Source organism: Aphelocoma coerulescens, chromosome 3, assembly GCF_041296385.1.
Source record: "Aphelocoma coerulescens isolate FSJ_1873_10779 chromosome 3, UR_Acoe_1.0, whole genome shotgun sequence".
NCBI lineage: Eukaryota > Metazoa > Chordata > Aves > Passeriformes > Corvidae > Aphelocoma > Aphelocoma coerulescens.
In genome coordinates, this window is record NC_091016.1 from 51,147,159 (window position 1) to 51,162,362 (window position 15,204).

At 44.6% G+C, this 15,204-nt stretch overlaps 1 protein-coding gene across 1 annotated transcript; it reads left to right on the forward strand.

Moving 5' to 3' along the window:
- The first annotated feature begins 199 nt into the window (after nt 1–199).
- Nucleotides 200–14,957, forward strand: CCSAP (centriole, cilia and spindle associated protein). The gene is made up of 3 exons (XM_069010261.1): nt 200–539; nt 8,749–9,032; nt 10,886–14,957. The coding sequence occupies exons 1-3, from the start codon at nt 245–247 to the stop codon at nt 11,057–11,059; spliced, it is 753 nt and encodes a 250-aa protein (XP_068866362.1). The 5' UTR covers nt 200–244; the 3' UTR covers nt 11,060–14,957.
- Nucleotides 14,958–15,204: the final 247 nt, after the last annotated feature.

Consider the following 15,204-nt stretch of genomic DNA (forward strand, 5'->3'; position numbering starts at 1 on the left):
CAGGGCTGCGGTGCTTTGGTGTATTTATTAATTATTTTATATTTAATTTAATTTAATTGTCATCCTCTCTCACCCCCTTCGCTGTGCCTCATGCGCCTGTCCCCCCGCTCCAAGCATCCCTCCCCGCGCGGGGCGGGGCCGGACGCCGCTGTTTGGATTTAAACGTTGCAGCGGGAGGGGGCGGGCTCGGCCGGCGGATCCCGGCTCCCCGTTCCCGGCTGCGGCTCCCGCTCCCGGCTCCGCCATGGTGGTGCCGGCGCGGCGCGTGAAGACGGAGTACATGAAGCGCTTCAAGGAGCCCAAGTGGGAGTCGTGCGGCGCCTGCTACCTGGAGCTGCTGCACTACCGCCTCAGCCGCCGGCTCCTGGAGCAGGCGCACCGGCCCTGGCTCTGGGACGGCTGGGAGCAGGACAGCGGCAGCGGCGGCGGCAGCACCGCCGGGTCCCCTTCGCCGCCGGGCGCCGGCAGCCCCGCGGCCGCGCAGGAGGAGGAGGCGGCGGGAGCGGCAGCGCCGAGCGAGGCGGGACGGGCCAGCCCCGGTAGGGAGCGCGGCGGCGGCAGGGGGGACACGTGTGTCCGGTGCGGCCCGAGCCCCCTCCCCGCGGCGGGGCCGTGCTGCCCTGCCCTTCTCCGCGGGGCTCGGCAGAGATGGCTCTGCCTGGGCCGCCCTGCCGCGGCTTGAGGGCCGATCCCCCATGCGGGGGTGCCCGGGCCCGGCGGAGTGACCGTGCGGGGGCACCCGGCCGCCGCCTGGCCCGTCTTGCCCGCCCCCATGTCCTGGCCCGGGGGTGGAACGGCTCATCAGCCAGCCGGATCCTGGCTAGGCCTGCGGAGAAACCATAGCTGCGGCATCGGAGGTGTCTCTTTAAAGACCGAGTGGTGGTAACTCTCATCCTGAGTCACAGCCACTTATGTAAACTGTTGCCATGGGAGCCGAGCATCTCTGCAATTATATAAGCAGGTTCTCGGGCAAAAGCAGCGGCAAATTGGACTGTATGCCAGTGGCTGGCGCTTAACGCAATTGCTTTCCTGGATCTGCACGTGTAATATGTCTCGGCTGAACACTTGGTTCTTAATGCCGCCTGAGGTTTGATCTTGGTCGTACAGCTGAGTGCGCACAACTTCATAGTCTGAACAGGTGCAGAGCTGATAACATTCTGTTCTCTTCTAGCATTGAAAATTCCCTTTTGGTGTCTCACCATCTAACTAAGAGAGTGGTTAGGCAGATAATAACACTGTCAAGCTTCCCAAGCTGGTATTTTTTTATCCCGTAAGATATTGTTTCTTACCTGTAGTGAAATAATTACTCTATCTGGCAGCCATTGATTAGTGTTTTGACATGTTTTTTGAATCATCTGTCTATCTGTTGTACAGTAGCAGGGAAAATCCTTGAGAACTGGTCAGTTAAGCCTCGTGCTGCTTGTTTGTTGTTGTTGTTTGTTTGTTTGTTTTTTCCCTTGGAGTTAGATGTGCTTGTTTGGAGTGGGGAAACTAATCTGATTCAAAGCCCTTTGGGGCCTGAGCTTTCCAGAATTATCTGTGTTCTGATATTCAAGACTAAACTGCATTCATTAACCTTAAGAATACCACATTACACGAAAGCTTCAGCTACGCTGTCATCTGTTCCAGAGGCTTGGTGTTTCAGAGCATATTAGTGATGTGGGGTTCTGCAGTGAGCTGGGTGGGCCTTTGGCACCCAGGCCTCCCACGGGGGTGCACACAGCTGCTGGGGTAATACACTCCACCTCCCCAAAGCTGTTGCTCTGATTCCAGCTGGGATAATTTTATACCAGTATCCGGTACAGTGCTGTGTGTTGGATTCGGTATGAGAATAACATTGATAACACACTGATGTTTTTAATAGTTGCTCAGTAGTACTTACCCTGAATCAAGGACTTTTCAGTTTCCCATTCTCTGCTAGGGAGCAGGTGCACCAGAAGCTGGGAGGAAGCACAGCAAGGACAACTGACCCAAACTGGCCAAAGGGATATTCCACAGGCAGGAAGTAATGCCCAGTGTATAAACTGGGGGGAGTTGCCTAGGAGCCACTGACAGTGCATCACTGGTTTCTCTTGTATTTTATTCTTCCCTTTTCATTACTATTACTGTACTTTATTTCAATTACTGAGCAGTTCTTACCTCAACCCATGAGTTTTTCTGATTGCGGTTCCCATCCCTCGGTGGAGGGAGGGAGTGTGTGACTATGTGATACTTGGTTGCTGGCTGAGGTTGAAGCACAACAGCTGTGCAGTGGTGGAAGCACCCAGCTCACCAGTGCGGTACAGAGTAGTAGCAGGCCTTAGTCTTGCTCTCTTCAATCAGGCCTTGAGGAAGTTAGGCTGGGAGCACGTGTGGAAGAACTACATAGTATCTCAGTGAGAAGCAGAATTAAGGAATTGCAACAGATCAGGGAGTGGTTGCATGGGAAAAGGCGATGCTGTCTGAAGGCTTGGCTTTTCGTGGCAGGAGGTGAAAGCTGTTGAAGGCTGCACTCAGAACCTGGCATTCCCAACTTTTCTGATGCAGTTTGAATATGTACAAGCCTGGGGCAGTTGTGGTAGGGACCTGAATTTCTTTTCATTCTTCTTGTTGAGCCTGTGGATAGAGCACGTAAACCTGCTACAATCTAATGACGCTGGCAGTTGCCAAGGCTAGAGACTGCTGGCCAGCGTGCTCTGCTCACTCCTTAGCCTGCTCCCTGATTCCCTCCCCGACTCCTGTCTAGGGAAAGATTCAGCTGGAGTTACTTGGTAGCCTGATTCTGGTTGGGATTTCGCAGGGAATAAAACCTTGTTGGCTGTGCAGATACTTTCTGTGGTCAGTGATGGTGCGTGTGACTATCCAGTGTGTGCATAGTTGTGTCCTCAGGCCTGTATCAGTGGTAAAGGGACTGTGGAGCACCAGTGGCCTGGCAGGCTGCAGGGTTTTGGGCAGTTGTGCTTCTGTAACTGATACACCTTTGCCATGGATGCTGTAAGGGAATGCCTAATGTTCTGCTAGGTCCTTGCTATGTGATACTTACAGTGGGAGAAAAATCTGTACTTAACATTTGCTTCTTTGCCAAATGGCTTAGGACAAACATTTCTTAACTTCTGCAAGAATTTTAAGAGCTTTGCTAAGTCCTTAGCAAAAAGACTGAAAACAACTCTGCTTAGGCAGCTGGATTTAGTGGATATTTATTGTATCTTAATGCACATAAAATATATATGGAGGTGACTCATTTAGTATTGGACAATTATAAGGATGTATTTTTCTTCTGCTTACTGGCTGGCTAATTAAAGCATGTGGAGGAGATAACATAGAAACTACCACTCTGAAGCTTCTACTATGAAACTGCCTTTTTTTTTTTTACTTTGAAAGAACTTAATTACACTGAAGTGCTGTGGGGGTAGCTGAGTGTGCTCATGTTGATGACATCTTTTGTCTTCTGAATCTGACATCCACCCACATGCTGGAGCATCCTAGCTGTTACCTGGCTACTGCTGCTTCCTGCTGTTTTGTGCAGAATCTGATTTCTGCTTGAGTGGTATTGACAGTGCCTGTTGCCAAGATGGTTGGCCAGCACTTACGTTGTTTAGTATCTGAGGTAAATGGAATTCATAATGGTGTGTGCGGCCCTGGTTTCCTCTTTCTCCCGCTGAGATGAGCCCGTGTGTGTTTGTAAAAGTCGTGAATGCTTCTGGTGCATGTAGAGAAAGTGGATGTCGGCAGCTTGGCTTTAAGGTTCAGTGGTGTTGGTCTAAAGCAGTACCAATGTGAACCCCTGGGGCAGCACGCGGGACAAAGGTGCTTTGTCACTGTGTCTTGCACTGAAGCTATGGCTGAGTAGCCATATGATACCAAGGTGTGCTCGGAGGCAACTTTGGGTTAATTCCTTCTGGGCCTCCACTTGCAGCAGCTGTTTGTGAGATTGTTCTATGGAACATGCCCAGGCGCAGATGTGCTTTAAACGTAATCCAGCAAAATCTTGACCTAAATCAGCTGGTGTAGTTGTGGTGTAGACACATCCTCAAAGCTGTCAACAGAGCCCAGTGGGCTGGTAAGTAGAAGACAGAAGTTCTTGGCACCAGTGCTGCTGTCAGACCTGTTGCTTGTGAAATGACACTGCTGCACACACATGCAGGATGAAGGCATCTTTCAGTCCTTGTTGCCATTTTGCCTTCAGCATTTTTGTGCAGTGGTCTTAAGTGACAGCAGTGACAAACTGCCATCAAAGGAGTTGCCTCAACAGTATTTGTAAAGCGACTGATCTGGATTAGCAGAACTAAACAGAAGATCCAATTTCAGACTTGTTCCCTGATCTTGTCTGTCATCATGTTGCAGGTGTATTTGCTGGCCCATGTATGTGGGAAGGAGTAGCTTGTGGTGGGGGAAGAAGGCAAGGCTATCAATTCAGAGGTTTATAGTACTGTTACTTAAAGTTGCTCCAATTTTTTTTTCCTTTGGAAACAAGCTTTGCTGTCAAGCCAATCCAGTAATTGCTTTCCAAACTCTGCTGCAGATGAAGCTTGTGTGAATCTAACCAGCTCTGAGCTGCTGTGTGGCTGCTAGCTCCAGTATTGCCTCACACAAGATCTGCCTTGAAGGAATGATGCTGCAATCTGTTTCATCTGTAGTAATTTACTTCCTACCTAGCTACAGTTTGTCGATACCCACAACTGGTTATATGGCACCTTCAAGAGGTGTTGGAGACCTGCCCCATTTGGGGAGGTGTTAGCTCAAAAGCAGGAAACTCCACGTTCTGCCTGCAGCAATTCCAGCGCAAAGTGCTTCTCCTGATGCTGGGGTACGGCTGTAAGGAGCCGACATCTCCGTACAGAGATAATACTGCTGACCCCTGTGACCTGGCCTGTAGGTTTAATCAGAAGGCTGCTGATACTTGCAGTAAGTCAGCAGGGCCCTTGAAATGGGGGTCCTCTCTGTCCCCCGGGGCATGCAGTGTTGTGGGAGAGCAGCTCCCGTGGAGCCCTTCCCGCTTGAGCCAGGAGCGGAGCTGTTACGCAAGCGGGGCGATGCAGCAGGGTTTAAGTGACCTCTTCTGGGCAGGAGCTTTCAGCGGCCGTGTTGGGTGGGCCTGACAGACTTGTTCTGCCTGTTAAGCACTTAATCCCCTCCTGTCCATCCAGTGTGCTCTGCTTAGCATCCATGATGCAGTTTTAAACGTTTCTAGCTTTCCTCCTCTCCTGTCTAATCCCTGTAAATGCGGCAAGCTGGTCAGTTCTGAGTTTCCTGTGTCTGCTGGAGCTGGTGCTCTGCACGGGAAGGAGAAGATGGGTAGGTGTTGCTGGTGCCTGGACTCCCTGAGCAGCTGGGTCTAAGTCCTGCTGTCAACTGCTGCTTTTCTGACTGCCTGTGAAAAGTGTTGCCTAAAAAAATGGCTTGGATATAAACCATAGTTTTAAATAAAAGGCTTCAATAACTTAGAGATCTTGAGCCTTCCCCAGCTGTGTCCTGTGTAAATGCTCTGTAGGAGTGGGTTCATGGAAATACCTGCTCTAATAGCAGGTGTTCATAAGTGCTACAGTGCACTCTGGCATACAGCATTTACTGCAAGGCTGTGCACAGGACTCTGCGTGCCATTTACCCATATGCTTTTATTGCTATTTGGGGACAAGCTGGCTCAATCATTTCTGGACCAGCTGGAGCTATATCCTAGTGAGCAGCATCCCCAGGCATGGCTGGTGCCTTGTTTTTTAAAGCTAAACTATCCATATAACTGCAGAGCCCCCACTATCCTGTATTTTTAAGTCTCTAAATGCCACTTCTGCTGTTTATGAAGTCTGTGTTGCTCCATCCTCCTTTGCAGAGAGGGAAGATGCCATTTTCCCTTGAATGGAGGATGGAACAGCTTTCCAAAATGAAAGCACTCCTGAAAGCAGAATCAACAGCAATATGTTCCCTTCCAGTGCTTAATTTTCTCAAAACAGTGCTTCCTTCTGATAATGGACCCAGGCAGTCTCTCCTTTGGAGTGGCTCTGTAGGGAGATGCTCAGATAATATTTTGTAAGGGGATAGCTCTGTGCTGCCTGTTTGCAGCCTTGATGAATGAGCTGCCTTGTTTCAGAGGTGAAGCTGTGCGTCCCAGAGCCCAGGACGCAACGCAAAACAAGTCTACTGCCACACTGAGGTCACTGCTGCTGTCTTTTACCAGCCTTGGCTACATTAACTGAAACTAAGTCCAGCCAATATTTAGGTATGTAAAATTCATCTAGCCATTTTTACTTTCAATATGCCACTGCTTTGGCCTTGACTAATTTTTTTTTTGGTTGTTTTGTGAGGTCATTCAACTGAATTCTTTACAAATACAGCTCTAAATACTTAAACATTGCTGGCCACTCTTGACCAAATACTCAGCTGTGCTGCAGTATCACCTGTAGATGAATGCTACACCTGCACATCTTGGAAGATGGGTATAGGCAAGCCTGAACAAGGCCCAGCACCAGGGCCTCTGTGCTGGTTGACAGCAAGTACAAAGCATGCTGGCAAGGCTAACACCTAGCAAGAGAGCGTAAGACTTGCCTTTGGGGAACTCTGGGGCATGGAACAAGTCTTGATACCTTTACCCTGCAAGTGTGAAGTGAGTGCAAGAGTAAATGGGTGCTTAACCAATGTGCCAGGCAGGTAACTTCTATTTCATCAGAACTGGATGGATGCAGAATTGAAATTAAAGCAGTGTCAGATTGGGCATGTATGTGCTTGAAATCACAGCAATTAGCAGGAATGGTTGCAATTTCATCACAGGATTGGCAAGACCTTCTGCCTTTAATGATGAAGACACTTGGGTAAAAACTGTGCTACTTGTCCATGGTCAACCTGTCAATATGTAAGCAAGCCCTAAAACAGATGAACTCCCTATGACAGTGAAGGAATTCCTTCTGTCCATACCAGCATATGCTGGTGGTAGCTGAAAGTGCTGAGACTTGGAACAGAGGTGGCTTGGAACTGGTCCCCACCAGAAGATGGTGCGGTAGGAAACTCGCAAGTTTGGTGTGTTTATATCAGCAGAGTTTGAGTGATCACTGTGTGTGTCAGAAAACAGCATCTAACAATCAAAGGTGGAGACTTGAAGGGAATTGGTGGACTCCTATGCTCTTAGGTGAATAAAAGTCTTTAGTTGCCTTATGCATAAAAGGCATGGTTGGCCGAAAAGTCACAGAGATGTCAGATCACAATGTCTGCCTGTGCCTGCCCACAATGTCTAAGGGCCGTGTTCAATGTCTAGCATACACTTCCAGCTTGTCCATACTACTGCTGAAGATTTGCAGGATGGAGAATGAAAACAGAGTTCTTTGTATGTACTTTTTTCCATGGTAATTTTTCACTAATGTACTGTACGCAGTATATCTGATTAACTTGCTCATTATAGAGTAATGGAATTGTTTAGGTTGGAAAAGACCTTTAAAATTGAATCCAGCCATGTACACAGCACTGCCAAATCCACCTCTAAAATCTATGTCTCAAAGTGACTCACCCACATATCTTTAAATACCTCCATGCATGGGGACCCAACCACTTCCCTGGGCAGCCTGTTCCTACGCCTGGCAACAATTTAGGTGAATGCATTTTTCCTTATATCTTGTGTAAACTTCCTCTGATGCAATTTGAGGCCACTTCCCCTTTTCCTGTCACTTCTTCCCTGGAAGAAGAGATGGACCCCCCTGCCCCCAGCTACAGCCTTCTTTCAGGCAGTTATAGAGAGATGAGGTCTCCCCTGAGCCTCCTTTTCTCCAGGCTAAACAGCCCCAGCTCCCTCAGCTGCTCCTCATAGGACTTGTGCTCCAGACCCTTCCCCAGCTCTGTTGCCCTTCTCTGGACATGCTCCAGCACCTCAATGTCTTTCTTGTAGTGGGGGTCCCAGAACTGAACACAGGTGTGGCTTCACTGGTGCCACAAACAAAGGAAAACTAGTTCCTCCCTAGCACTATAGTGCAAGAAGATTGGATCTTATGGAACAGTTATTTCTCTGTGTTTTTATTAATTAATATTTTATATAATGCTGATTCAGCCCTCAGTGGTGATCTAAAACTGTGGTGATTCAGCCTTTAAATGCTCTTCCACGAACCCTACTCTCCATACCCAGTGTCTGGAGGACTTTTGCTGGCCCCTTGCTATGGAAGGCTTAAATGTGTGGGAGAAATGAGCCTTGGAGAGTAATGCCTGCAGAGTGAGGTACTTTAAATATACAACATAATTCACTGATCAGGTAGCAAGGGTGATGTCCACCACTTTGTGGGTTTTTGCTTCATACTCTCCTCTCTTTCATAAGCAGAAAACCATAACAGAGATATATGTATAAACAGGGAGGTTGAAAATGAATCACTTTTTCCAGAGGAAGCTGGTAATATGAGGGATTTAATATTGCACATATTCTTACCAGACTTCATCTCTGACTGGCTAGCAGCATCTATGTGGCATTCAGTGCTCCATCTGGTTGCTGTCTGAGAGATGCAAAGATGAAATAGCGAAGACAGAACATCACTGGAAACAGTCTTTAAATTCTGCCTGGAGCTGTTGATTATCTGTAACCTCACCGGTGAAAGGCATTTTTAAGCGTGTAAAAGCTGTATTGTAGTCGCTAAAGAAAGAATGAAGACATTTAAGCAAGGTATATGTCTGTTACTAAGGAAGTAATGACTTCTTGCATTTCTAAAAAAAGCACAGCTTCAATGAGGTATTGAGAGGCTGTGCAAAACAGACATTAATATGCTGTCATTGGGAGCTTAAAGCATACCTTTTTTTTTTCTTTAGAGAAAGAAAAAGAAGAGCAGGAAAAGCAGGAGAAGGAAGAGCAAGAGAAAACTGTAGAACATGCTCCTGTAAAGGAAGCAGACAAAACCAGCCGTCCAGGACGACGTCCAAGTCGAAGTGCCTTGTCCAGTCGTAATGATCGAAAATCAGCCAAAAGTCCCCAAAGGACAGATGCACCAAAGGAGAATAAACATCCATTTGCTCTGTATGGGTGGGGAGAAAGACAGACGGATACTGGAAGCCAGAAAACTCACAATGTCTGTGCTTCTGCTTCGGTGAATGAAGTAAGTAAGAACTTCTGTTTCATTAAAAGGCAGCGACTACTTAGTGCCCAGAGATGTCTTAGTATCTAGGTAAAACTTCTAAGGGGTCCCTTTACTTGAATGTATGGAGATTCCAGCAGTAGATTCTAGCAATAAACCTGAAGAGTCTCGAGATGCCCAAATAAGAGCTCTTTACTGTTGGTTTGGAAACTTCCCAGGTTTGACTAATACTTGCAAGTTCTAATTACAACCTGGCTGTCTGTTTCTGGCTGTTACAGTGTTACCAGCAAAACTGGCTGGTATAAAAGTATTTCTGCATTCTGAACTTCATGGAAACAAGAGAAAAGCAGGCAGCTGGCACCAGGCAGGTATATAAGTGCTACACTGGGGTAGCACTTGTGCTTTCAAAGAGTGACTTCTGCTGGGGCACTTCCTAGACTAAGAGCCTCACTGAGATGGTACAAATGCTTTTCTGCTAAAATGTCTTGTCTAGCAGCCTGTTTTGGTGGGTTGCCAGTAGGAAACGTTGCTCGCAGCAGAATGGTCTATCAGATGGCTGATGGATTACAAGGCTGGTGTAAATATTACCGAAATAGCACAAATAAAATTCATGTGGTCATGGACAGCACCAGGATTCTGCTGTACTGGGGCTCTGTTTCCTGGCTTAGAAACAGCAAGGGAGTGCTAAAACAGATCCATTTCTTTCTTCTCTATAACTCTCCTAGGCTGGTAAAACATAATCATTAATGCACCCCTGCCAGCATCCTGTTTTACTTATCTTACTACTAATGTAGAGTCTGAATCTATGACACAAGACACCTGAGGACTGAGGTGGGGGGTTGTCATAAGGTGCAGGATGGAGCTGGCCTTTAATGGGCTGTCTTGGAATGGGTTTGAAGCCCAGGCTTTTCCTTCCTGGACAGCTCAACCCCTTGAGCAAAATTAGGAACTTGGGCCTTACAGCTTTGGAAAGAAGCTGCCTTTCTTGATAATGGACACTAATGCAGAATTGATAAGTTTTGTTCAGTGCTCAAAACAGTTGACTGGTGCTTTTATGTTGAAGCCTAGAAGAGGCTGAAGCCTGACTTGAGCAGATATATTTATACTTTATCTTAGACTTCTAACATTTCTCATGCTAGAAACAGTAATGCAACACCTCAGCTTGGGTCTTGAGTTTGGACTGAGTGGGCAGAACACTCCTGAAACACTCCCAGTTATGTAGTGTTTTGTCACTGAGGATGTTTCTTTATGTATGACTACTTACAGCCTGCTCAGGTTACTTGTCTTTGCATGCCTGAAAGGTGTTACTTTTTCCTAACTGAGATGGGAGACAGAGTTTTCAATCTGGAGATAAAAGCAAGCAAACATAGAGACTGACTCTTCATATTAAATTCTGGGGGAAATATAATTCATTTCTATAAAAATATATGTAATTGTGTGTTCAGCGTATTGTTCAAAATTAAGATCTTTAGTCTCTAGTAAGGGATCTCCAGGGTTTGGTCTTACTAATATGGCTCAGGTTTTAAGGGATGCTTGGGCATATTGAGGGATGTTTAAGATTTTAAATGACAGAAATAGCAAATTGAAGGTTTTAGAATACATCTCAGTAAGACTATGAAACATTCAAGATTTTTGCAATCATTTAATAGTTTGAAATGTGAAAGCTAATGCAGAACAGAATTTGAAGCACTTTTCATGAAAAAAAAAAAAAATCTCTGTTCAGTTAGTGGTACAAATTTCAGAAGAAAATACAACCTTGCTCACAATCCCTGTTCCTTCAGGATGGGGACTGGGACAAATAAAAAGCGATCCTTGTCATTCCTGATGGGTTCCTAGGCTGTTTTCCTTCTGTAATGGTAACTCTGGTCTTTTAGATTCACGAATCTGCTCTACGAGCAAAGAACAGGAGACAAGTGGAGAAAAGGAAGCTTTCTCAGAGGCGAGTGCGATCAGCAGAGGCAGAAAACACTTGGCGAACAAAGCCCTCCCCAGCAGACAACCCTTGGATGACAGAGTACATGAGATGCTACTCAGCAAGAGCTCTCTGAACCCGGATTCCCTTAGGCATCCTCAGAAGAAGTTACGCATATCAGGACACTGGTGCAAGGAACCAAACTACTTATGCAAGGTTTTTATAGGGAGTTTCCAGCTGTTAAAATATTTGTTACAATGTTTTTATCTTGGCTACCTACCTCACAGTGGGGTGTATCCTTGGAGCCATAACATTTGAAGAGGCTTTTAGATATAACTACCCAAACTTTTAAATAATTCCCCTTTTGGGAATTTTTCTAATGCTTCAGTTAGTTTGTTTTGAGGGTGGGAGGGGGAACCTTAGCATACAGGGAGTCAAAGCAAACACTTTTTTGATCATGGTTACAAATAATCTGTTTTCCCTTATTTGAAGTACAAGTCATGGGGAGATGGTATTGGGGAAAGACTTTAAAGGAGTGATGGAGGTGCCTTTGTATTTATAAAATGATTTAACACTTTTATGAAAATAAGCATATGAAGACAGGCAACAGGATGCCAGTATGTCTGGTAATTAGCACTAATAAATGTAGATGCTTTAGGCAGACAAATACAAAGTATTGTCTGTATACAGAAACTTCAGAAACAACAACAAAAAACCACAAACAAAACCCAATCTTGTTTGATTAGTGAATCGGCTGATGCTAACATTTATCACTGTTTCTAAGGTCATTAGAATAAACTACTCATTTTCAGGGCAAGAAACAGCTACAGGATGGTTTTGCTGTAGCTGTTCCTGTTGTACCAAAAAACTAATGTAGACAATCATTACCTGATAGCTGCCACTCAATAAGCAGTTACTTGTTCTACAAACATAGAATTGTACCACTGTACTATCCTTGTGGTCACACTTAGTCTGTACTTAATCATGTAGATGCATTTATTGAAGGAGAGGGCTGGCTCCTTTCTAGTAAGGTCTATTTTTAACACTTCAGAGTATCTATTAAGCTCAGTGGGGGTCAGAGTGCAATATGCATTCCACTTGGAGGTTATTGTACAAGTATATTGTTAAAGGGTTTAAACTTGAAATTTGTGTAGATAAAACTTGCAGATGAAGTCCTGAGAAACTTGCTGCCTCTTGAAATTGGTGCAGAGCCCCTCACTTGTGGGGGGATGGGGAGGGGGTAAGGGCTAGGGAAAGGAGGGGTGTATCCTTTAGTAAACAAGAACATATAATGAAGTTTGAATACTTTTGTTTTGTAGGTCCTACTTCTACATAGTAAGACATTGTGATATCCTTGGTGGTTTTGTTTCCCTCAGGTGGCTGTAAATTTTTTTTTTCAGTTTGCTAACTATGCTTTAGGCAGATGATTGCTGTAGTTGTGAGCTTCAAAGTTTTGTTCAGATGTGTAGCGTGTTAGTTACATATGTTGGTTATCTCGGTTTAGTTGTTTTGAAGCTTGTGTTTTACAGGCTGGACACCTTCCCACAGGAAGCATACTTGCACGTCTGCAGCAGAAACCTGCACTAGTTTTAGCTTCATTCCATAATCTCAGTGAGTAAGCAGGACTCTAGAATTACTATTGCAACAGAGTACACACGCTTAGTGAAAAGTCTGATTGTGCTCTTGAAGAAAGTAGTATTGTGCAAAGGGTCCAAGCACTGCTGCCTCCTAGTGTCTATTACACCACTAAAGGTTTCATTACCCACAATTTAAATTTTGTTAAAATGTCCTAGAATCTATGAATTTATAATCTGCGCTTTTTTTTAAAACCTGTCTTTTAAGCATAAAGCTATAACAATACAGACGACTCTTGTTGAAGGCTACCTATTTAAGATCTTACAGCTTTTAAGTCTGGGAAAGCACAGTATGATTAAGAACCCCTGTATTTCAACTGCTATCTAAAGTACAGGCTAGAACTTCCTGAAACTTTAGAACAGTGCCCAAAACTGGGGAAAACTATTCCAGAGGATGCCTTTACTCCATATGAGATTCTTTTGATTTCCTTTTATGCTGTTTTCCACTTTAAATAACTGCTGTAAATATGCTGTTTGCTTCTGATGCTGTTGCAATTCCAGAAGCCACCCAAGCTTTGAACAACAGTGTCAAAGCACCAACTCAGTAGTGTTTAACAGCCTTATTCAATAAAAACTTGCCTGTTCCTGTTGCCCACAGGCTTTGTAGGCTTTATGTAACTACAGCGGATGGATTGTGCCCTCAGTGCATTTTGTCACATTCACACTCAACAGTTTCCTTGATTGTGTAGGGCAGGACTCATCTTGCCACGCTTTCAAAGACAGCTTCTACAGTTCTCTCTTCCCATAGGGAATGGAGGAGCCAGGATGACTGTGTGCCTGCCTTAAGTACCCATATTTGGATAAGGTGTATCTCCCATTAGGTGTTGGTGTTTTCAATAATTAGAGGAGGCTTAAGTGTCTTCTGCCTTGGATACTGGGAACCAAACTTAAAACATCTCCAACAGGCCTGTTTAGGTGTTCAGCAGAGCATGAAAATTTTCAACAGCACCAAGGCTGCTGTATACTGAGGAAATCATCTAGCTCTAATCCTTGTCTGGTCAAGAGCTGTCCCCCACAAAGATCATTTACTAGAAGACAGCAGAGACACTGATAAGGTCTTGTGAGTTGTTGTTGTTGTGTTTTTTCAAATGGTCAGTAGCCAAAACAATCCTGGGTGCTATGTTGGTACTATCGGGGTTTAAGTAATACAATGCCTGAAGTGAGGAGTAAATTATTCTGCAAATCAGGTAGCCTTCCTGCATTTGGGCATTACTTGACTAAAAAGCTACTATTTTGCTTAGACTACAGGAAATAGTATAGTTTTGATCACTGCAACCTCTATGTGCAAAGTATTTGGCCTGGAAAACTGCTGGTGTTTTGATGTCAACAAATGAAAAGCCAGTTGAATTGTAAAGCAGAACTTTCCAGATGTAAAAGCTTTAACTGTATTCCATAGATTCCTACAGGAGGTGGCCATTTTGCTTCAAATTGGACTCACTAGAAAATAGAAGACCTAGTGAATGTCTCCCTATCAATTAAGGAATTTCTGAACTTTGTCTTGCATGGACTCTTGAATTTAGCCAAGTGGTGAACACTTCTCACTCCTGTTTTAGAAGTAAAACTTTTTGGCAAGAACACAGTAAATACTCAATTGTCCAAAGCCTTCATTAAAATTACTGTTTATTCCTTTATGTTTCTGAAAGTACTTAGCTAAGTGGAGCAAGAGTTTTACAATATATTATGCTGCAGTTTAACTATAGTGTTGTGAAGACTAGTGTTTAGAGTGTAAAATGTTACCATGAAACCTGCGTAAGAATGTCCTGTAAAATACAGTAGCATGCCTGTTCAGTCACTGCTGTCACATCTTTGCAACTATGAAATACAGACTTTTTCACAGGAAGCTGAGATAGTAAAGGTTATAGCTAAACTTAGAGCCAACTTCAACAAAACTGAGGGACAGACCTGAATTTCTGGTAAGAATTTTATCCAGGTAGCACATGCACATTTGAATTGAATTTTTAACACATAGGGAAGTGTATTTGTTCTCATTTTTTATGGTATAATGTAGTGCCACTGAACTATAAAGGCCTGACTTTTTTTTTTACTGTGATAGGGACCAAATGCTAGCAATCTGAGGGCCTAATGTGTGGTAACCTGGATGTTCCAGTTTCTATTCCAGCTCAGTTAGTGCACTCAGCAGCAAAGCCATAAATGGAGCCTGACTCAACACCTTGACAAGTAGCCCCATGAAATTAAGGGTACAAGGAAATGGGAAGCTGCCTCAGCTATTGTTAGCACTGAATTCACTTTAAAAACAATAGGGAAATACCATCTAAGCTTGAAGCAATATGTGTTTTTTAAAGTTTTTAAACAGTATTTGTTTTTAATGCTTCTGTATTGTCTATTATTAATAGTGTAGTGTCAACTTGTACATGTGAATAAAATGAGTGACACAAAGTGCCTGGACTGCTTGTACTGTGCTTTTTGGGGTCTCAGATTTTTTTTTTTTCCCCTTACAGGGCACTTTAGTCCCTGCATGCAAACTGTGGCTTCTGCTTGTCCCAGATATTCTCTCCTAGAATGTGACAGTCTTCTGTAATGACTAAGGTCAGGTATGAAGTTAGATTACAGTTACCATTGCAGTCTCTTATGTTCCTCCTGTAACTCTCCCAGAGATTCTTAACACCCTTTGCCAACTTGAATCACA

Coding starts and splice junctions, on each gene's coding strand:
- CCSAP (XM_069010261.1), top strand. CDS start 245: ATGGTGGTGCCGGCGCGGCGCGTGAAGACGGAGTACATGAAGCGCTTC. Junction 540..8,748: donor GGCGGGACGGGCCAGCCCCG/GTAGGGAGCGCG, acceptor TTTTTTCTTTAG/AGAAAGAAAAAGAAGAGCAG. Junction 9,033..10,885: donor CTTCTGCTTCGGTGAATGAA/GTAAGTAAGAAC, acceptor CTGGTCTTTTAG/ATTCACGAATCTGCTCTACG.